The 20,669-nt window shown below is 44.6% G+C and overlaps 6 protein-coding genes across 12 annotated transcripts; 3 read left to right on the forward strand and 3 right to left on the reverse strand.

Annotated features, from left to right (window-relative positions):
* On the forward strand, positions 1–6,740 carry LOC6506194 (RNA polymerase II degradation factor 1). Of its 7 annotated transcripts, none has more exons than XM_001958332.4 (6): positions 1–942; positions 1,566–1,859; positions 3,481–3,664; positions 3,717–3,774; positions 4,109–5,026; positions 5,083–6,740. In XM_001958332.4, the coding sequence occupies exons 2-6, from the start codon at positions 1,781–1,783 to the stop codon at positions 5,308–5,310; spliced, it is 1,467 nt and encodes a 488-aa protein (XP_001958368.1). In that variant the 5' UTR covers positions 1–942; positions 1,566–1,780; the 3' UTR covers positions 5,311–6,740. The 7 variants fall into 7 exon arrangements, with proteins under 7 accessions (XP_001958368.1, XP_014764661.1, XP_032310196.1 ...); XM_014909175.3 differs by having other exon boundaries at positions 1–202; XM_032454305.2 differs by having other exon boundaries at positions 1–202; positions 1,594–1,859.
* LOC6493751 (ATP-dependent RNA helicase dbp2) lies at positions 6,377–12,642 on the reverse strand. The gene is made up of 4 exons (XM_001958331.4): positions 12,482–12,642; positions 10,845–12,223; positions 8,225–8,403; positions 6,377–8,159 (listed from the first exon to the last, which is right to left on the reverse strand). The coding sequence occupies exons 1-4, from the start codon at positions 12,487–12,489 to the stop codon at positions 7,257–7,259; spliced, it is 2,469 nt and encodes an 822-aa protein (XP_001958367.1). The 5' UTR covers positions 12,490–12,642; the 3' UTR covers positions 6,377–7,256.
* LOC6506195 (transcription factor Adf-1) lies at positions 12,577–13,861 on the forward strand. Its single transcript, XM_001958330.4, has 3 exons — positions 12,577–12,662; positions 12,905–13,162; positions 13,217–13,861. Exons 2-3 carry the CDS (start codon positions 13,000–13,002, stop codon positions 13,711–13,713), a joined length of 660 nt encoding a protein of 219 aa, XP_001958366.1. The 5' UTR covers positions 12,577–12,662; positions 12,905–12,999; the 3' UTR covers positions 13,714–13,861.
* LOC6493750 (ubiquinol-cytochrome-c reductase complex assembly factor 1) lies at positions 13,709–14,863 on the reverse strand. Its single transcript, XM_001958329.4, has 4 exons — positions 14,704–14,863; positions 14,410–14,598; positions 14,099–14,350; positions 13,709–14,041 (listed from the first exon to the last, which is right to left on the reverse strand). Exons 1-4 carry the CDS (start codon positions 14,758–14,760, stop codon positions 13,760–13,762), a joined length of 780 nt encoding a protein of 259 aa, XP_001958365.1. The 5' UTR covers positions 14,761–14,863; the 3' UTR covers positions 13,709–13,759.
* A 28-nt stretch (positions 14,864–14,891) lies between these two features.
* On the forward strand, positions 14,892–16,129 carry LOC6506196 (SURF1-like protein). The gene is made up of 4 exons (XM_001958328.4): positions 14,892–15,195; positions 15,252–15,373; positions 15,432–15,626; positions 15,685–16,129. Exons 1-4 carry the CDS (start codon positions 14,992–14,994, stop codon positions 16,067–16,069), a joined length of 906 nt encoding a protein of 301 aa, XP_001958364.1. The 5' UTR covers positions 14,892–14,991; the 3' UTR covers positions 16,070–16,129.
* On the reverse strand, positions 16,093–20,546 carry LOC6493749 (UDP-glucose 6-dehydrogenase). Its single transcript, XM_001958327.4, has 3 exons — positions 20,165–20,546; positions 18,040–18,178; positions 16,093–17,780 (listed from the first exon to the last, which is right to left on the reverse strand). Exons 1-3 carry the CDS (start codon positions 20,312–20,314, stop codon positions 16,639–16,641), a joined length of 1,431 nt encoding a protein of 476 aa, XP_001958363.1. The 5' UTR covers positions 20,315–20,546; the 3' UTR covers positions 16,093–16,638.
* Between the last annotated feature and the right edge of the window lie 123 nt (positions 20,547–20,669).

The following is a 20,669-nucleotide window of genomic DNA, read 5'->3' on the forward strand; positions in this document are numbered from 1 at the left end:
AAAATCGCGGCGGAAAACCACCCCTGATCAGTTGTGTGTGTTGGTATGCTCCGCCATGCCGCCGCTCTCCCACGAGAGCGCGAAAGCACAGAAGTCGCTGTGTGACACAAAGAGGAGTGTCAGGCAGCATAAATTTCAGCATACAAAATTCCACACACCGTCGCAGATACTTTTCGGCAAGTTCTCCGGAGAAAACTCGAGTGTAAATAATTTGAAAACCTGAAAAGTTCCTCATAGTGTTTAGCCAATGGATTTGTGTAAATAAATTCGTTTAGCGGTAAATACTGCAAGTGCGCAAAAATCGGGCCCAAACGGGTATCTCTTTTATTTGCGGGTGTTTATTCGGGCCAAATGTGCCCAAGTGGCCAATGAGATAAATCAAACAAGTTTCAAGCAAAGAAAGGAAGATGGAACGGCTGCGGCTGGGCGGGAGTGGAAATTTATATGAAATCGTGAAATCATAAATAAAACATAAATTATGTTTAGCTGGCAGTTGGCGGCAACAAAAATAAAACCATCAAAAGCAACACACACACCAACCAAAAAACAAAAAAAAAAAAAAAAAACCATGCGAGCCAAGCGGATATATTTTGATTTTTTTTTATAAATAGAAAAATCAATTTCGCACGCAGAGAGCCGAAGCTCTCCCCCACACACACATGCGCATGTGTGTGTGTCTATTATAAGTCCAGTGAGAGGAGCAGAGCGGAGCCAGCGAGTGGCCGCTGCCACTTTCTCAGATCTCAGAATAATTGAATATAATTCAAGTGTTTTTGTTGCACTATTTGTTGTGCTTATTATTGTTATTATTTGTTTAAATTACCAACAACAAAGCGCGCGCGCCATTTCCTTACCTTACAAAATAATAAAAAAAAAAAACCGCCCACAGTGACCACCACAAAAAGGGGAAACAACAGCAACAACAAGAGAAGAGAGAGACAAGTAACAACAACAAGAAGCTTACAAGCTCAAGGAGAGCAAGCTGCGATTTAGTGCAGCCCTGGTCGCAAGAACCCTTTTATGGGTTTGTCCTGTTTACAAATTGACGGTGCAAATTCAATTTATAGCACGGCAGAAACAAGTGGTTGAGTGCCAGCCAGGGACCAGTTTAATTTCCGTTCCTGTCCCCAAAGAAAGAAAACAAATAAATGGGGGAAAATTTCACAACAGTCGGAATTCCATAGGTAGAACTGGCAGTGATTCTTTGGGTTTTAGGTTTAAGATTGTAGAAGAATTCACTGTTTCAAATTTAATATTTTGACTTTCTCCTTAATACATATTCTAAAATATTCAATTTGGGCTAGACTAGGCTAGAAAATCTACTGTATTTGGTTTGAACTGGAAATAGGTGGCTGGCCGAGTGGGTGGTTTTTTTGGGGTGGTTCAATGGTATTTCCCTCGAGAATTTTACGCACAAATGTAGGAAGAGCATTTGCTGCTGCTACTGCTGCTGGGGCTGCTGCTGCTGCGGAATCTTTCGAAATTGACAACAGCAGCGGACGCAGCATCGAAGCAACAACACCAACAATAACATCAAATCAAATAAATTAAATTTACACACATAGTTAAATTAGTGAAAATTGAATAAAACAGAAGAATAGACCGACTAGAACGAAAGAGAGGAACGAGAACGTGTCGAGCAACAAATTAATAATACAAAAAAAAACCAAAAAAAAAAATAGAAATACAAATTGAAAACAACAACAAAGGCGGAGGCAGAAGCAGCAGCAGCACCGACTGCGGATTTTAGGGGCAACGACGGCGGCGGCACATTGAAAAGATGGGCTGTGGACAAAGCAAGATACATTTGTATCCCAGGAAATCGAAGAGTAAAGCCAACGGCAAGAAAGGAGGACATGGTGAGTACAGTGAGAAAAACCCATTTGCCACTCTCTCCACAAAGGCCATCAATTATTAGAGATCAAAGAAATGGCCATTCCAAATATTTATTAAGAAACAGAATTAAAATCAAAATAATATCCGAATCCTATAGAAATCGACCTATATAGAGTAACGATCTTTTAATAGCAAATTAAATGTGATATTTGTGTGTATGAAAGTGGATGGAAGTGGGAGTGGAAGTGGGAGTGGAAGTGGGAGGGGCTGTGTAGCCTCGCACAACAAAAGCTTACACGCATGACGACATCAATTTGCCTCCAGCTGTGTACGTATACTATGCGCCTGTGTGTGAGCCAGTGTGCCTGGCAGTGTGTGTGTGTGAGCCACCTGTTTCAACACAATGAGGACATCATTGATTAATATGTCGCCAGCAGGGAAGAGGGGAGCCAGGTTTTAAGGCCATGCTTTCATCACAACTAATCAAATTTAAATCGATAATTTAATTTAAAAATTGTTATATGATTGCATGATTATGATTTTTTTTGCAAAGAGTCTATTAAATATTATTAATTATATTTTTCCAATTCCAATTAATCCCTGTTATTATTTTTTTATAACACCATGTAAACCTTTAACACCTTTAGCTATTTATTAAAAATATTTTTAATAATTTTAAATATTTGTATAAAATGTCTAGAATCTAAACTCTAGATATTTTTGGTACAATTTTTATTTAGGGTTGTATGCCTCTAGTATACTCTCTATTTAAAAAACACATACCCTTTTTATCTAAAGTGTTTTTGCCGTGTTTGCTCTCAAGTTTATAAAAATGTACAAGCCTAGCCTACATTGGAAACTTTTGACTATGCTCGGTTCCCGCCACAGCGCCACCCCCGCCCACCCTACTCTTTTGTAGTCTGTTCCCTGTGTGTGTATAATTAACTGCTAAAAAGGCAACTTGTTGTTGCAGCGGCCACCGCTACAAGGGGTGTGGCCACCCACCCACCCCCCACCAGTCCCCTCAGCCCCGAGGGGCTTGCCTGCCTATTTCTGAGTGTGTCTGTGTGTAAAAGGGTTAAAGCTAAAAAAAAAGTGTAGCATACACAAAGGCGCCATTGTGCCATAAACGACCCAAATTTTTCGAAGACGCCTAAGCTTTAGTCGCACAGTCCTAGATTAATTATTCATAATACTCGGCTCGCCTTTTGAATTTGCATTAAAATGCATAACGGTTTTTAATTAAATTTATGGGTAGCCGGGCCACTTCAAAGGGCGTCCCAAGAAAATATTAAGTATACGCAGGTTATGCCGAAAGCTACCCAAGATGGATTAGCAAAGAAAGTAACAAGGAAATGGATAAAATTAGGAGTTTTTGAATTGATCTTGTGTATTTTATGTAACCTAAAAAATAAATCTTAAATAACTCATTTAAAAAAATACAATAAAAGATTATTTTTCCCGAGTAATACACTCACATGTCCTGCAATAATTTCAACAAGAGCTTTCTAAGCCAACCCCCCTCGAAGTTGAACCACTAGCTTTATTGCAAAACTTTTTGCCACTTTGCGGCACTCGCGAAATTGCCCACTCATCTTGACTAATGCTCGAAACTCTTCCCTGGCATTGTCCATTTGTTTTCAGCCGACTCAGACGCCGAAACGGACGAGGACGAAGGCCACATCGAGGACGCCGAGAAGGCACAGCAACGCGACCGTGAGAAGCACGACGAGAGCGATGATTCAAGCAATAAGGATGTGACGGATAGTGACGACGACGTGGCCGTCTCCCTGCTGCGGGCCAAGAACCTATCCCTGCTCCAAAGCCAGTAAGAACTCCCCCCCACAATCTAACCGAAAATGAACACCTCACTTTTCCAGGGAAATATCATCTAGCCAACAGAACTTCTTCCGCATGCTGGACAAGAAGATTGATGAGGTGAGTTGATGTCTTGGTTTTCGGGAGGATTAATCCAATTGACGCCTTCTAAATAGAAGACTAATCAAAATAAATAAAAATACATCAAAAGGGGATTTCGGAATAATTATTTGATCATTATAATCTTCATCTCTGAATCTCTGATGGCATGTTTAAAAAAAAACAACCCATAAATAATGAATTTATTTTGACGCGCCAAAAACAAATTAAAGATACGACAGAATCGTAAAATTATATAGCAATGTTATGGCCTGAGTGATTTTTGGGGCCAGCGACACGTTTTTGTGCGTTTTGTGTTCTATAAAATCGTATTAAAATTGTTGCCATTTTCCAGGGCCCCGACTACGACTCGGCCAGCGAGACGGAGATCGCCCTGGAGGAGGCCCGACTGAACGCTCTGCGCCAGCACTGGGAATCCGCCAGCCTGACGGCCTCCATCTGCTCCTCGGCCAGCCGGTCGCTGCAGACCACGCCCATCCGACAAGTGCAGGTGCCTCTGAAGCAGCCGCCCCGTGGCGCTGGCCTGCTGCTCCAACCCTCCAGTGCCGCCGCCGTCTCAACCGCGATGGTCAGTATCCCCGCGACGGAGTATCTACCTCAGCATGTGATGGCGGGTCGTCAGCAACAGCAGGTGCAACAAGTGCAGCAGGTGCCGCAGCAACAGGCGGCGGTGCTCTACCAGCAGCAACAGCAGCAGCTAATCCTGCTGCCCCAGCTGGACGGGAGTGTCGTCAATACGTCCACGGCGGCCGCAGCCCAGCTCGCCCAGCTCCAGCAGCAGCAACTCAGCCAGCAACAGCAACTCTATCAGCAGCAACAGCAGTATCTGTTGACCCTACCCGCCGGTACCAAGCCGCAGAGCGTCAGCCCCAAACGCCTGCTGTACGGCAGTACCGTGGCCGGCGCCGTGCCGCCCGGCACATCCGCCTGTCCCCAGCCGGCGGCACCTCCTTCCGTTCAGTATATCGCCGCTGGATCGCAAATGATGCAGCCGGGGGCCAGCGGTGGCTTCCTCAATGGCGCCGGCGCCATTTCCGGAATCGCAGCAGGACGAGGGCCCCTGCAGCTGGCTTACTACGGCGCTGCACCCCCGAGCACTGCCCCCCCGCTGGCGACGTCCGCTCCGATTGCCCCCGAAACATATGAACCGCCAACCGCTCCACACAGCCAAAATCAGCAGCAGCAGCAGCAACAGCCGCCAACACAGCCGCCGCCGGGCGCCTACTACGGCGAGATGATGCACGGTGTCCAGGTGGGTTTTCTCTTTCAGTGGTGGAACATAAAAATAAATCAAATCCTTTGTTTCAGCCTGCCTCGGCTGTGGAATACAAGTTCCCGCCGGCCATCAGTGTGCAACGGTTGGCGCCGCAGGTGCAGCGGCAGCTGCGAGAGACGCAGGAACTCATAAAAGACTCGTGCCCGCAACTGTATGCGGCGGGCTATGGCAGCCCAGGACCACCGATACGCAACCCCAACAGGAACCCCACTAGAACTAGACCCACCCTGGAGACGCAGTTCTCGCAGGAACTCTCGTGATATCTATATATGTAAACAACAGCCCAGCCAGCAGACACATTCAAGCACACACTCACCCCATAGCCAGTTGGAGAAACTGCAGCCAAAGAACCCAAGCAGGAACTTAACCAAAATTAGAAGAAAAAAAAGATGAAATCCTTAAAGCAACTAAAAAAAAAAAAGCAACAAAAAAGCAACAAAAAAAAATTCAAATCGAAGAAAATCAATTATAAAAATTGTAAAACTGCACTCAATGTTTCAGAACCCACAAGAACCCCGCGGGCGAATTAGGCCCCAAAAAATATGCGTACTACTTACAAAGGCCAGAAGAAGGAGATGGAGAACAACAACTACTAACTAAACCTATGCGGAGCAACAAAAAAATGGTTAAAATAAATGAAATTATTACAACTAAAATAATTACTCAAGAGGCAGCCAAAGAAAAAAGGAGGATGACTCCTGGACAGGAGTGCAGAAGTGCAGAAGAGTAGGATAGGAAGGTAGAAAGCATGTTGGATCCGGATCCGAAAGCGCAAGGTACATAGTTTTAGGAATCGAGTATAACGTTATAAAGCGATATATATGCAAATGCCACAAATAGGAAGGATGCAGGAGCAGGATCAGTAGCAGATGGAGGTGCAGAGACAACCCGAACAAAGCAAACACAAATCATACAAAGTAAATAATAATTAAAAGTGTAACAAATACAAATGACTTCTACATTCTCACGCAATTTTGTTAGTCATAAATCTCGTGGTGTAATTTTTTAACAAATATTTTCCGTCAAATTCTCGAAAAATACAGTTGGTGTAATAACGTTTGAAGGACGATATGAGATGAGAGTTCGTTGGAGATGCAATTAAACGGATGACGCTGTCTAGTAATATTTGTATAATTTAGTTCTATTTATTATTATGATAATTTTGGATGTATAATAGTTTTTCTTATATGGATATATATATATATATATTTAAAATGAAAATAAAAGCAAATCAATTAAGTTTAGAAATGTGTTTCAAAATTTAATCTGTGAGGTGGGGTAATCTGGGAGGAAAAAAGAAAAGAAAAAAGAAAAGACCATTTAACGTCTAATTAATTCTTTTATTTATATCTTGTGATCAATTCATACTCATGGGTTGACATAAAATGGAATTGCATTTTAAATTTCTGAAAGTATTAAGTTCCTTTGTAGTAGTTTGTAGCATGTTTGATTTTGTTATTGTTTGAAAATATCCAGCTAAGCAATTCATTAGACTAGTCACATAATATGGTTTAAGATGACATAATAATACGCATTTGATTCTAAGAAATTGACATTGTTTCTTATGTGTACTGTACGTGTGTGTCCAATGGTGTGAAAGTTATTATATCATAGCTTTCCTTATAGTTATCCGATTTGTATCTAATCTCGTTTGGCTTTGGGGTGGTAGTTTTTTGTTTGTTGTTTGTTTTAGGAGCATTGCAAACACCTATTTTGCAACAATTATATGAATAGATAGGTACAATATTCGAGAATTGTATAAAGAAATCAAATACGCCCAGGGCCGTGGAAAGATAAATGCCAACAACATCGATGATCGGCACTCGAATGCCCTAACAATTTGACTAAACCAAATTCTTATTAACTAAATTGGGACGATAGTTCCTAAATTTCTGGGATTAGGGGGAGGGGCGCTTGGGGAAAACAAAGAGATTTATCAAATTAAAAGCGTATTTGATTCCAGATTAAACCATATTATATAGCTACGATGTGGGCGGAGGAGATCTACACAGAACGTACGAACGTTATCGACGACGCTCATTTAACATCTTCCCTATGAAGTCTGAAACTGTGATCGTGATTCGTGTACATGTGTAATATGCGTACTGGATGTGCGTGTAATGGATGTGGTGTTTGGTGTATGGTGTGTGGGGAAAGGAAATTACAGTAGAGTCAAATCTACGAATTTGGTATGCTAACGGAGCCTCTAGTTCTGCACGGGCAGCGGAGGCGGCGGGTAAGCGAAAATGTCACCGCCATTGGCCATCATGTAGGGAGCCGCCGTTGTCGGCACTGCATACTGGGCTCGGTAAGAATTAGGCACCGCCACTCCTCCGCCATTTAGCGACACGGTGGCCATGCTGGAGGACATTGACGAATACTGGCCGTACGGCAACGCTCCACCGGCCGCCAAAGCAGCCGCAGCCGCCGCCGCCGCAGGTTGAGCCTGATGCGCTTGATGAGCTGGATGGGCCTGATGGGCTTGGTGAGCTTGAGGAGTCGGATGCTGCTGGGGCTGGTTTAGTGCCGGCGCCGGCATATTGCCAAAGTTCATGTTGTACGGCGAGAACCGGGATCGCTTCTGATCAATACCGTAGGAAGCATCGGTGACAATATGCTGCTGGGCAGCCTGAGCCTGGGGCTGGGGTTGCTGATGAGGCTGGTGCTGGTGCTGGACCTGCGGCGAAACAACTCCCGGTGCGTTCTGTGTCTTCGGCTCGAAACAGGCGGCATTCGGATTGAAGCGCGAGAATTGCACTCCGCCATTCTGCTGCTGCTGCTGTTGCTGTTGCTGGCCCTGGTAGCCACCAGCTCCTTGACCACCCTGACCGCGATAGCCTCCGTTGCCGCCGTGATTCGGTGGCGAGGTGCGTGGCTTTTGGTCGAAACGTGGTGGACCGCCAGCTCCTCCTCCATTGAAACCGTTGCGATTGCCTCCGGCGCCGTTGTTGTTGTTGTTACGGTAGTCCCGGCCACCATTGTAGCCACCGCCCATCTGCTGGTTTCGTCCCTGGTAGCCGTTGCCGCCTCGGTAGCCGCCGCCCATGCCGCCTCCGCGCTTGTTATAACCCCCGCTCATGGCCATATTCATCAGTTTGGGATTGATGGTCTAAGTAATAGAACGAAATCAGTGTTTATGTTGGCGGGGAGATCAATCGATCGAGGGTCACTCACCTGGTTGGCCTCGCGCAGCACCTGGATCAGATCATTTGCCTTATTGGCGTTGGAATGCGTGAACAGGGTGTAGGCCGTGCCCCTGTTATTGGAGCGTCCGGTACGTCCAATGCGATGCACATAGTCCTCCGAGTTCGAAGGATAATCATAGTTGATCACAAACTTGACATCGTCAACGTCTGTTTCACATTTGATTTATATTTTTTGATTGTGAATTGGAAATTGGAGAAGTTTGAAAAGAAATGTTAAAAATATCGAATCGACTCAAATGCGAAAAGTCAAGAATAGGAATCTTTATCTCAAAAGTTACTCAAAAAACTATTTAACAAAAACGAAAACTTATTTTTGTGTGTGTGTATTGTGTGGTTATGTGGTCAGTTCTGTCTCAGTTGGTGCGATTGTTTGTTTGTTTAGTTAAGTTTGTTAATAGAACTTAAAAGTATACTTGATCGAATCGTTGAATGGAATTGTCGGTTTGTAATTCAGTTATTTTCTTTTCTCTTATTTTTGTTTGTTTTGTACTTTGAACAAAAATTTCGCCATCAATACTATTAGCGTATATTAATAACTATACATCTTTGGCAATTAGATATATGTTTTTTCTATACTGCAGAAATGTGGACCTCGACCTTTTCTTCTCATCATATCATACTTTCATTTCATCGTTTCATTTTTTTTTCTCAATACACAAATCGTAATATAAATGTTCTTAAAGCTTATTGCATACAAGAGACGGCTTGATTAAGATTACAACTAATTATGGTTAAAGTTATATGAGTTATGCGATGCATGATGTAAGCTAAATGGAATATGCTGGGTGCTGGGCGGGATTACGAGGAGAGGAACGGTTAATCAACTCGATGGGAGGGAGAGCTCGGGAAAGAGGGTGTGGGTGCGGGTGCGGATCGTATTACTAGGATAAGATATGGAAGAATTAAATTAGCCTAGTACTTACCCAGACTGTATTGTGTTAGAATAAATAACAGTTAGGCTTACGCTCAAGAGTCCCTGAAGATCCTGTCCTCGCAACAATCCCAGGGCTGTGGCGACAGAGATCCTTCGGATCTCCGCAATGCTATAAACTTATAACTCAACCCTCAACTTGTATATATAGCTTTTCTCTTTAACTGCTTTTGTGTATACAACTTTTAAACTTTAAAACTTTTAACTTATTTCATTTCATTTCTTATCTTTTGCCATTTTCGAAAAATCGAAGTCCATTTCATAAAGTGCTGATGATATTTTTGTTCACACACAAATTTAGGTTTTTATACATAATAGTAGAGTAAGGATCGACGTAATATAATATAGAATACTTTATGTTACATAAATAAGCTACGAAAATTAGCATCAGTCAAAAAATTCTTGGGCCGCAAAATGCTATAATTACTCAACATATTAGTTAGTTCACAAGATACATAATGAAAAAAAAATAATTATAATAATATAAAAAAAAAGTATATATATTTTTAAGGTTTATTGAATCGCCTTGGTATTAAAGGGTTGTTATTTTAAGGTGCACCGAGATTATTTACTTTAATTTTTAGTATATTTTGCTTGGCCATCGACTCCTTGACTGACAGTAAGTGGCATTATATGGTAAGGTTACTCAAAATGTGATTGACGAGACACAACTAAAGGCTATGAGCAAGAGAGCAACAAACAAACTAAAAGTAAGTAACATTATATAACCAGCAATGCATGGAGAACAAACACATTCCCCTCATTATTATTTAGCCCACACCATTTCTTCGTATTTGGAGTATATTTTGGGAGAAACTAAAAGGGTCTAAGGGTGCCGAGTGGCCGACCTCGGGTCGTGCCACCTCAAAATCCGTAATACCCGAAATCAATCCCACAAAATGATAATAATAATGGGATATTTAAATAGCCTCTCTCTAACGGAGGCTGCAAAAAGATATTTGAACATGCAGAATTGAGATGATGGGGTCCTTTTCCGGCTTCCACTGCCCCTGTATTAGCTCTAGTTCACACAACAGAGCTTCCACTTTTCCCCAAAAATATTCCCCACTTAGCTGCTTTGCTAAAAAAAAAAAAAACAAGGATTTAGATGTTACAAGTTTAAGGACTTTGAATGACAAGCCCATGCAATCCAAAATTGTGACTAAAATATAAATTATTTCAAGATGCAGCCAGTCGCTTAGATTCTTACAAATAATTTACACTACGGTACCAATTGAATTTATGATTTATGGAAAAAAATAACAAATATGTTATATTCTTAGGAATATACTTAGACTAGCAGATTACCAAGCACTAATTTGGTAATATTGCAACACCCTTTCGAATATTAATTGCCAAGTGAAATCCGGAAGAGACCCGAACCAAACCAAAACGAAAAGCACCTACAAAAATCCGGAAATGACAGAGCGGAAGGAGGCGAAGAGGCTGGGCGGTGTTGGTCGATTCATCGCTGACGGGTCGCTGAGACCAGACGAACCAGGAGGCGTCGACCGCTGACCGTCGACGACGAATCACAAAATAATTAATGAAACCCCACGGGATGCTGATTGATCCACAGGCAAAAATTGCTTGGTTATGGAGAGAGAAACGTAGGGCGAACGTGTCGCCGATCCAAGACGGGGATACGTTTACTCACCCAGTCCGCGAGCAGCCACGTCCGTGGCCACCAAAATCGAGTGACGGCCGTTGCGGAAACTCGATAGAACAAAGTCGCGTTCCTGCTGCGACTTATCGCCGTGAATGGCGCAAGCGCGCCATCCCTGGCGGGAGATATTGCGCGTTATTTCATCGACACGCTTCTTCGTCTCCACAAAAATGATGGTCTTCGTCTCGTTCTCCGCCGAGATGTCCGTCAGCAGCTTCACCAGCTTCATCAGTTTCTCGTTCTCATCGCAGACGTCGACTATCTGCAGAATGTTGTGGTTGGCGCTCAGCGATAGCGACCCAATGTTCACCTGAATGTAATTGTTCAGGAATTCCTCGGCCAGCTGACGAACCTCCTTAGGCCAGGTGGCCGACCACATCAGAACTTGGCGATCAGGTCGGATCTGTTGCATAATCTTCCTGATTTGAGGTTCGAAGCCCATGTCCAGCATGCGATCGGCCTCGTCGAGCACCAGGTAGGTGCATCGCTTCAGCGAGGTGGTGCCTCGCTCGAGGAAGTCGATCAACCTGCCGGGCGTTGCAATGACGATCTCAACACCGCGCTCCAAATCTCTGGCCTGCTGGCCCTTGGGTGCTCCGCCGAAAATGCAGGTATTGCGCACATGTGTATTGCTACCAAACTCGATAGCCACTTGCTGGATCTGCTGCGCCAGCTCGCGTGTGGGTGCCAACACAAGAGCGATGGGTCCATCGCCGCGCTCCAGGCGCGGTTGGTTGTTAATGTGGACAACAGCCGGCAGAACATAGGCGAGGGTCTTGCCCGAGCCTGTCTGGGCCACACCCACTAGATCTCTGCCGCTCATTGCGATGGGCCATCCCTGCGCCTGGATAGCTGTGGGCTTGGCGAAGCCCTGTTTGCGGATCTCGTTCATCACGTAGTCTGGGAAGCCACCCTCCTCGAACTCAATACTCGGAGTTGGCACCTGATCGCCCTTGATGGTTATCTCATTGTTGGCGAGGAAGGTGTCAGTTTCGCCTTGGGTGCGGGCCAGCACCGAGTCGCAGGGCTTGTAGAAGTTTTTGCGGAAGGGGGTCAGATTCACCTCCGACCACACTATCTTTGGGAGGTGAGCCCCGTGGTTCGATGACCGCTGGCCACCAAATCCTCCGTCGTTGCGTGGGCCACCACCCCCTCCGCCGCCACCACCGTTCATGCGTCTTTGGCCGCCATTAGCTTGTCCATGTCCGTGTCCATTGAATCCCGGATACGGCGCTGAGCGATTACGCTGGAACATAGCTCCGCCGCCGGGAGCTCCGCCGCCCATGCGGGGATTAACATTGGCATTGGGATTGGGCAGCATACCGCCTCCACCGCCACCACCACCGTAGGCGTTCACCTGTCCGTTGTACCTGGAACGAGGAGCGGGGTTTAGTGCCATGAATTTGAATTTTGAGCGTTTTTAACGAAAAAGCCAAAATATTAAAATTTTCAGCGCAAGCGTTCGAATAAATTTATGTAATTTTCATTTTTTACTGTCACTACCTAAGTGCCAAAGTGCCATTTTGAATTTATTGATTTTCAACACTCGCCCCCCCCCCCCGGCAGCATGACCCACTGAAAATCGACCGAAAAACGCAAGGATATGTGACAAAACCATTTATACTTACATGTTCATTGTTGGGATGATGCAAGTGGTAAGATTGCTGGCCAAATTAACGTTGTGGGGGGCACTTTTTTAATTTTTTCACTTCACAATTTTCCAGCTCCTACGTCGTCAATAAAAGCAGTGTGACCGGGTGTGACCGCTACCTTTCCTACCTGTAAAGTGCTGGAAAGTTCTCAGTGTCGGTGAGTGCTGTAAAAGGGGTGTCTTTTCTGTCGCTGGTCACACTAAAAATCTTCTACAGTAAAAACCTGCCGTGAACAATAAGAAAATGTTACTAAAATTAATATTAAAAAATGTTCATCAATATGATTGGTGTGACTGACATCAAGTAGTAGTATAGTAGATTATTTAAAACAAGTGTTTCTAAAACTACCTTTTAAAAATTAAAACTAACAAAAGTTTTAAAATTTTCATACATTTACAGTTTTGTAATTTTGTTTCCACTGTACTTCATTGGTAAACAAACACGGTCTAATCATATTACACTTATCGACGTTATAATAAACAAAATATAAAACAATGCGCACCAGCTACAAAAAAAATCGGCCATTTGATTTTAAACTCATCGACCTAGTAGAACCGAATCCTGTGCTGTACCAGCGTTCAGGACTATCCAATTATGAGGCTATGAAGGCCAAAACAGATATCTGGGCCAGAATTGCTGAGAATATGGGCTGTGATGGTAAGTTTCTTCTAATATTCCCTTAAAAACTTGTAAAAAATGTATGTTTCGTAGTGGATTTCTGTTTAATGCGATGGAATAATCTTCACTATCAGTTTCGAAAAGAGTTCCGAAGAGCTGACAGCAGCGGTTCTACATGGCCATATTTGGAACGCCTTCGTTTCTTGGCCGATAATCCACAGCGACCGAGAAACAAGTACAAAAATAAGGGCAAGGATTCCCCAGATAAAGGGGAGCCGGTGAGTCATGAAGCAACGCTTTGGGAGGCCTACGAAGATGGGGAAACCATAGATCAGCCCGGCACTTACATAATCGAGGAAATCATCGAAGAGATTGATCAAATCATCCAGGAAGAGATCATCTACGAAGAAGTGGACTCAGAGTCAGCTGAGATACTATCTCCCAGTAGCAGCTTTCTCCAAGTAGACCAAATGCTCGCCCAGCTAGGGCAGCCCCAACGAAATAGAGCCGAACGAAGGATAACAGCCTTTCTGCTCAAGTGTCAGTTGCGTTCTCTGAGTAATCAGTCTGTGGAAGATCTGGCCATTTAGCTTTACACAATTTCAACTTTATTAAAAACAGAAAAAATAACTAATATTACACCTTGCACTTGTCCAAGTCCAGCCAGGCCACCTTGGGCTTGGTAATAAACTGATCGCGCGACAAACTGTCAAGCATGACGGCCTGCTGGCGAACATACTTAACCATTCTCTCGATTTGGGCATAGTCGTCGCAGTTCATCTCGAAGAAGCGACGCCACAGGGCGCCGGCTAAGACGCGATCGTCAGACATGATTCCTTCGTCGTAGGCAATCAACGCTGCTTGGAACTGCTCGGATAACGTCTCGATCTGTTGTCGCGTGCGAGACGGATTGTTAGCCTGCAAGGAAGAATGAGAATGAGCACAGGTTTTGGATAAAATTAACTATGAACTGACCCCCAACTTTTTGGCGCGAGTGTTGACGTCTCCCCACATAGCCTCCACGATGCAGTTGCGCAGGAAGCGACCATCCTCGCCTGTTTCCGAACCCTCGGCCATAGCTCGCATCAGCAGTAGCCATACATGCAGTTCTGTGACCAGGAACCAGGAGTTGAAGGTGTTGGGAAGTTTGAAGTCGTTGAAGAAGGTCACATAGTTGATCTTGTCGGCCACACTCTCATATAGCATATGACTGGTGACTTTAAGACGCTGTAAATGAATAAAAATAACTATATATTTTTACAATCTGTAGTATATATTTGCCATACCGCTTTTGTGTTTGGCGTAAAGCCCACTTTGGTCAATACTCTCTTCAAGATTCCGCCTTCTTTGGTGGCTGCGGGGCTGGGCTTTGCTTTATTTGGGGCATCTACGACGCCGGTGTTTGAACACAAGCGGCAGGATTGTTCAAAAACAACTGATAACGCCGCGGTCTGTTTAAAATTTTGTTGTGCTACCTGTCGAGTTAAAAAAAAAGTTATAGCCGCGTTTATGTAAGACTTTTGATGCACCGCAAGCGGTATGTTGAGTTAAACAGGAAATGTCAAATTTCCTAAGCTTACCCATGAGTTCCTCGCTATACCACAGGCCAGTCGTGCAGCTGACCGCGTGCAGAGCATTTTAAAAGTTCCTAAATTTACTAAAACAAAGTTATTTAAAAAAACTAATTGCACGCGACAACAGACCAAAACAGCGGTGTGACCAATATGTCGTGGCGAAAAATTCCAACTTGAACTAACAGTGCTCTGTTAAGTCACATTTTCCCTGTGTGACCGTATCTTGAGAGGTCTTCGTAATGAAATTGTAAATAAATATAAATAAATAGGAATTAAGTCAGGAACTCACAAAACATGCTACGTTTTGGGACACAATTGGGCCGGCAAGCCTCTTGCACTAAGCTGAGGGTGTCGGCAATGCCGGCCTTCGGAAAAACCCTGCAACTGGTGACGAGAAAGATGACACAACAGCGGCCACCGGTGGATTTTACGACAAGTATTCGGACAAAATCGGCCAAGGATAACGAGAAGATCACTGGTCTTGGATGGTTCCTGCTGGTATCCTAAAACTAAATCCCTTTCTTATTCTCTGGTCTAACTATTTTGTTTCCTAGCTTATTCCCGCCACCACTTTTGGTCTTGGTTGTTGGCAAGTGAAGCGCAAGATTTGGAAGGAGCAGCTGATAGAGGAACTGAATGGTCAATTAAGTCAACCACCAGCACCTCTTCCTGAAGAGTGAGTATAGAAGTCTCTACTAATTATATTAAAATGCACAACCGAATTTTTTTTTCAGCCTTAGTGACCTGTCTCATATGGAGTATCGTCTAGTCAAGATTCGTGGTCGTTTCCTTCACGATAAGGAAATGCGCATGGGTCCTCGATCCCTCATACGGCCCGATGGAGTAGAGACGCAGGGAGGCCTCATCTCCCAAAGGGACTCCGGCAATGGCTATCTAATAGTTACCCCCTTTCAGTTGTCGGATAGAAAGTGAGTCCGCGACCGTACAAAAATTGGGCTGAAAACTGAAAAGACTTATTTTTCTTAGCGATATCGTTCTGATCAACCGAGGATGGGTTTCCCGGAAACAAGTGGAGCCGGAAACGCGTGCTTTGGGTCAACCCAAAGGGGAGTTGGAACTGACTGCTGTTGTGCGCAAGGGAGAAGCTCGCCCCCAGTTTACTCCCGACCACAAGGATGGCAAAGTGTACCTCTATCGCGACCTGACTCGTATGTGCGCTGCGACGGGAGCAGCACCCGTCTTCTTAGATGCTACTTACGATGCGAAATCGGCTCAGCACGGTCCCGTCGGAGGGCAAACTCGCGTCACGCTGCGCAATGACCACCTCTCGTATCTCATCACCTGGTTTAGTTTGTCAGCTGCCACATCCTTCCTCTGGTACAGGCAGATAGTCAAAAGGATACCCTTTTAGGGGATAATTGAAACGCACTGTTGTTATTATTTTTATAAAATTTACATGCTCTCGTGTAAATGCTTGTTTTATTGAGCCCCGCAGGTGAGGATTGTCCTGCGGTGGGTTATATTGCCACACGGTAATAGAAATAGGAATACAAATACGGTTTCGGGGATTCCCCTCGGACTTGCCGAGCGGAATACTTTAACTATGTATATATGAACACACACACTTTAGAATGGCTCGATGTTAGAAAGATACAAAATTAATGGAAATGGAGAGAAATAATTGGATTATTCCATAAAACTTGTACGAAATGCGTCCTTGAAGTGGGTTAATTTTTTGTGGAAAGTAAACATGAATAATATGCAATTATAAATTTTAAGATTATTGACGAGTTAAAGATACAAAACTTCTAATTGTTTATGATTCAAAATTCCCAGAGAATTTAAACTACAAATTTGAGCCACTCTAACACACACTCAGATTACAGAATCAGATACGGATATTTACAATTTAGTCTCGCAAATACTGGAAATTTCGCCAACTTTAAGTGTAAATGCCACCACCGCCGCCCCCCTCTGTGCCTAAAGTTGCGGCACAATGCCCCAGGACCTCAGCAGTCCAGCGCGTTGGTACTTCTTTCCGATGGTCTGGACATGGAAACCGATCTGCTGCAGTCTCTCGTGATCGAGTATCTTCCGACCGTCGAAGATGTAGGCCGGCTTCATCATCGACTGGTAGATGCGTTTGAAGTCCAGATCCACAAACTCGTCCCACTCGGTGCAGATAACCAGAGCATGTGTGGCTCTGACCGCACTGTACGGATCACTGTGGATCTGGACGGCCTCCTTCACGTACTCTGGCGATTCCGTGACCGTAGGATGGGTTAGGTCGTCGATTATCTGTTCGGGCTCCACCTTGGGATCGTAGATGTCCAACTTGGCACCCTCCTCCAACAGAGTTTGGCACACAGTTATGGCAGCCGTTTCACGGGTATCGCCCGTGTTCTTCTTGAAAGCAAAGCCCAGGATGGCTATCCGCTTGTCGGACACCGTGTTGAACAAACTCTCAATGATCTTCTGCGAGAATCGTCGTTTTTGGTACTCGTTCATGTCGATCACCTGCTGCCAGTAGGCAGCCACCTCCGGCAGATTAAGGTTCTCGCAAATGTAAATCAGATTCAGGATATCCTTCTGGAAGCAACTGCCGCCAAAGCCAACCGAAGCCTGCAGGAACTTGGAACCGATACGAGAGTCCAAGCCCACTGCTCTCCCTACTTCGGAGACATCTGCTCCGGTTGCCTCGCAAACCGCCGACAGAGAATTAATGCTGGAAATGCGCTGGGCCAAGAAGGCATTCGCCGCCAGCTTGGACAGTTCACTGCTCCACGTGTTAGTGGTCAGAATGTGCTGCTTGGGTATCCAGTGCTCGTAGATCCACGACAGCTTCTCCACGGCCTTGTGTCCCTCGGGTGTCTCTTCGCCGCCGATTAGAACGCGATCGGCATTCAAGAGGTCGTTGATGGCGGTGCCCTCGGCCAGGAACTCCGGATTGGAGAGGATGTCGTAGTGGATGCCGGGCTTCTGGTTAGCCCGGAGTATGTGCATGATGCTCTCCGCCGCTCGTACGGGCACCGTGCTCTTCTCCACCACAATCTTATTGGACTGGGCAATCTCGGCAATCATTCGCGCTGCACTCTCCACATACTTGAGGTCCGCCGCTCGACCTGGAAGTGAAAAAAGCGGATTACTTAGGGTGTCTGACTGAATTATGGCAGAACACGATCGATGGGCCCATTATGCGGGGCTTCACTTTGCTCATTCAAGAGGGTATATAAGTAATGATTATAACTCCTATGTTGGTTAGCTTCTTGGCCTAAAATAGTCGTCAAATCAATTACAACTTGTCAACAAACATTTACCGTGTAGAAGCTAATAGATAAGTGACACAAAACAGCGTCATCTTGGGCGACATGGGATACTAACCCTTGCCATTGCCGCAGGTCTTGGTGGGCGTGTTGACGGAGATGAAGATGAGATCCGCCTCCTTGATGGCCGTCTCGATGTCCGTGGAGAAGAACAGGTTCACGTTGCGACACTTCTTCACCACATCATCTAGGCCGGGCTGGAAGCACAAAGACGAGCATTAAAATATCTTTCAACTTCTTACGAGTCACTGGCCCAGTTTTCTATTCTCTTGGCATGCCAATCACGACCCACTCCTCCAACCAGGGCGAGCTCTGGCTCTCCCAGATAAGATTATTCCACTCTAACTATTTTTGTACGTGGACCTTATCCGATTCCGTTTCCTAAGAAAAGTATCTTCCAATTACGTGCTTAACTGGCTCTCCGAGTGGTTTACTTTTAAAAGTTGTGATTAATAAAAAAGACTGTAGGACAGGTTCTTCCCATGACTCAAGAAGAGGTATCACTCGCTTATGCAATATTCGTACTGCATCTTCCAGACTCATTTCCGAGTTGGATCTGACTTGAACTCGATTGACTCGCGGATTAAATTTGCATACGGAGGAAGGTGTTAATCGGAGGCAGTCTGTTGTTTTCCAACGAAATCTCCAGATCCCATATATTTTTGAAGCCAATTTATTTGCGGGGAGAGAGAAAGAAAGTTTCAGAATGTCTGGAAGTGGCTGATATCGCCAAAGACATTTGTTTGCGAATGATAAGTTTTCGCGATCATTGCATAATGGGAACAAACACTAATGAGTTCTCTATAGGGGGGAAATGGTATCGCAGATATGACAACAAAGTCATTGGCCAATTGTGCAAATGCAAAAAAATAGTGGTGTTGACAAGGCCACTTTGATATTTCCAGCAAATTGCATCCGAGCACTCCAGCATACGATGATGCAATCTCTCTAAGTGACTTCCAATAATAAGAATTGAATGCCAAGACTTCCTCTCTGGGCCATGGCAATAGGAATAATTACTTTGTTTTATCTATTAGCTTAGAGAATACCTGGCCTGGCTAACAAAATAATCAATCATGTGGAAAACTGCCACCGATCTGAGTCATACTATATGGGTGTATTTATATTTTGCGTTTTTTCCCCTCAGAGATACGCCGGGGTGTACGCTTGTCGAAAATGTGGGTAATTGGACAATTTCCAACTAATGTGCCTGGCTAACCCCCGAGAACACCCGGGACCGACCCTGACGCGCTGCTTATCGGCTCCCCAGACGCTGATTTGGTGCAGACCCGATAAGAGAGCCACTACGACGCGGCATAGAATGGGGGCAGGCGGAAGCCAGGGCGGAAATGCGGCAGTAAAAATGGCACAGTGACGAGCCACAAAAATGTGTCGAAAATCGGATTATATTCTATATTGAGTTTACTTTCTGCAAGTGAAGTCGAGGCTGTAGCTCTATGGCCAGGCTGTCTGGAAAGTAAAATCGATTCCCACGCCTGTTTTCCCCCTCGAATAATTATTTTTCTGCAATCACCTGGCTATTGCGGAGAGTATGAGTGCCTTAATAGTTTGTTTGGCTGACAATTATGATTATGAATAATAAATAAGAAGAGGGCCGTAAGAAGAGGGCCGACTGACCACTGGCCTTGTTGTGAGCCAAGTTTGAAGCATCGAATAAGCACCTGAGAGTTTAGAAAAATGCGAGACACGCATGGATTTATAAAAACTACACTGAGAATAATTAGTTTTCACATTTATCTGACTAGTTTCTATTAAAAAATGCATCTAAACCTTAAAATAATTCTATTTATATCACATAAATATATAAAAATATATATATTAAAAAAGTTAAATTTAAATTTCTTTGGAAATATTTTTCCCTGTGTATGGAAACTGGTTTCTTTAGGACGGAGGGAGCGCGAGACCTGGCCACTTGAGCATGAGCGGTCAACGACGTTTCGAGTTCTTCTCGATGGATCTCCAGCTTGATTGATGTTCTGTTTGTTTAGGATTAGTGTGGAAATGGAAAACTGCAAGGCCAAGGCGTGAGTGAGTGCCTCCCACACACACTGGCACTCTCCTGCGCCAATGGAACACATACACCGAGTCATCCCTACACTGAGAACTTCCTATGTAGATACACATTGGCGAGACGAGGCCAATTTGAAAAAAAAAAAACCAACCTCGTAGATGGGCAATTTATCGGAATTCCACTGGGCTATGCGCTCGGAACTCTTGTCCACCAGGGTTATCACGATGTCCGGGCATTTAAGCGCCATAACCGCACAGGTCGGACCGCCGACATATCCAGCGCCAATGCAGCAGACCTTCATTGCACTTTATTTCCGATTCTGTTTGGTTTGTTTACGTTAGTAATGCCACTTTGGTCGTGTGGTTATTGGGCCTCTGGTTCCTGCGAGCCGTCGCGGTCTTTTCGTCTGTTTTTCGATTTGGATTTTCGCGGAGCGGTGCGAAGCGGCAGCGGTAACAGCGCGAGTAACAGTAACTACCACCCACAAGTAACAGTAACTCCCACCCGAGACCCGAACGCGGTAATTTGCTAGGGATGTTGAAAATATACATTTATATATCGATATTTTTCCCCAACTAAAAAATACACGGGCTTTGCAGCACTACTTACACTAATTTTTCGACTTTTGCAACACTAAGGTGGCAGAGCGGGAAGGA

This window comes from Drosophila ananassae, chromosome 2R (assembly GCF_017639315.1).
Source record: "Drosophila ananassae strain 14024-0371.13 chromosome 2R, ASM1763931v2, whole genome shotgun sequence".
NCBI classification, from domain to species: Eukaryota; Metazoa; Arthropoda; class Insecta; order Diptera; family Drosophilidae; genus Drosophila; species Drosophila ananassae.

What these genes read in the sequence shown, in the direction of transcription:
- LOC6506194 (XM_001958332.4), top strand. Translation starts at nt 1,781, where the DNA reads ATGGGCTGTGGACAAAGCAAGATACATTTGTATCCCAGGAAATCGAAG. An exon ending in CTATCCCTGCTCCAAAGCCA is followed by an intron (nt 3,665 to 3,716) that starts GTAAGAACTCCC and finishes TCACTTTTCCAG; the next exon opens with GGAAATATCATCTAGCCAAC. An exon ending in AGATGATGCACGGTGTCCAG is followed by an intron (nt 5,027 to 5,082) that starts GTGGGTTTTCTC and finishes CCTTTGTTTCAG; the next exon opens with CCTGCCTCGGCTGTGGAATA.
- LOC6493751 (XM_001958331.4), bottom strand. An exon ending in CGTGGCTGCTCGCGGACTGG is followed by an intron (nt 8,404 to 10,844) that starts GTGAGTAAACGT and finishes AATGTGAAACAG; the next exon opens with ACGTTGACGATGTCAAGTTT. An exon ending in TGCTGCGCGAGGCCAACCAG is followed by an intron (nt 8,160 to 8,224) that starts GTGAGTGACCCT and finishes TCTATTACTTAG; the next exon opens with ACCATCAATCCCAAACTGAT.
- LOC6506195 (XM_001958330.4), top strand. Translation starts at nt 13,000, where the DNA reads ATGCGCACCAGCTACAAAAAAAATCGGCCATTTGATTTTAAACTCATC. An exon ending in TGAGAATATGGGCTGTGATG is followed by an intron (nt 13,163 to 13,216) that starts GTAAGTTTCTTC and finishes TATGTTTCGTAG; the next exon opens with TGGATTTCTGTTTAATGCGA.
- LOC6493750 (XM_001958329.4), bottom strand. Translation starts at nt 14,760, where the DNA reads ATGCTCTGCACGCGGTCAGCTGCACGACTGGCCTGTGGTATAGCGAGG. An exon ending in GTATAGCGAGGAACTCATGG is followed by an intron (nt 14,599 to 14,703) that starts GTAAGCTTAGGA and finishes TTAACTCGACAG; the next exon opens with GTAGCACAACAAAATTTTAA. An exon ending in CTCGCGCCAAAAAGTTGGGG is followed by an intron (nt 14,042 to 14,098) that starts GTCAGTTCATAG and finishes TCTTCCTTGCAG; the next exon opens with GCTAACAATCCGTCTCGCAC.
- LOC6506196 (XM_001958328.4), top strand. Translation starts at nt 14,992, where the DNA reads ATGCTACGTTTTGGGACACAATTGGGCCGGCAAGCCTCTTGCACTAAG. An exon ending in GTCTTGGATGGTTCCTGCTG is followed by an intron (nt 15,196 to 15,251) that starts GTATCCTAAAAC and finishes TTTGTTTCCTAG; the next exon opens with CTTATTCCCGCCACCACTTT. An exon ending in CCAGCACCTCTTCCTGAAGA is followed by an intron (nt 15,374 to 15,431) that starts GTGAGTATAGAA and finishes TTTTTTTTTCAG; the next exon opens with CCTTAGTGACCTGTCTCATA.
- LOC6493749 (XM_001958327.4), bottom strand. Translation starts at nt 20,314, where the DNA reads ATGAAGGTCTGCTGCATTGGCGCTGGATATGTCGGCGGTCCGACCTGT. An exon ending in ATAAATTGCCCATCTACGAG is followed by an intron (nt 18,179 to 20,164) that starts GTTGGTTTTTTT and finishes TTGTGCTTCCAG; the next exon opens with CCCGGCCTAGATGATGTGGT. An exon ending in GACCTGCGGCAATGGCAAGG is followed by an intron (nt 17,781 to 18,039) that starts GTTAGTATCCCA and finishes TTTCACTTCCAG; the next exon opens with GTCGAGCGGCGGACCTCAAG.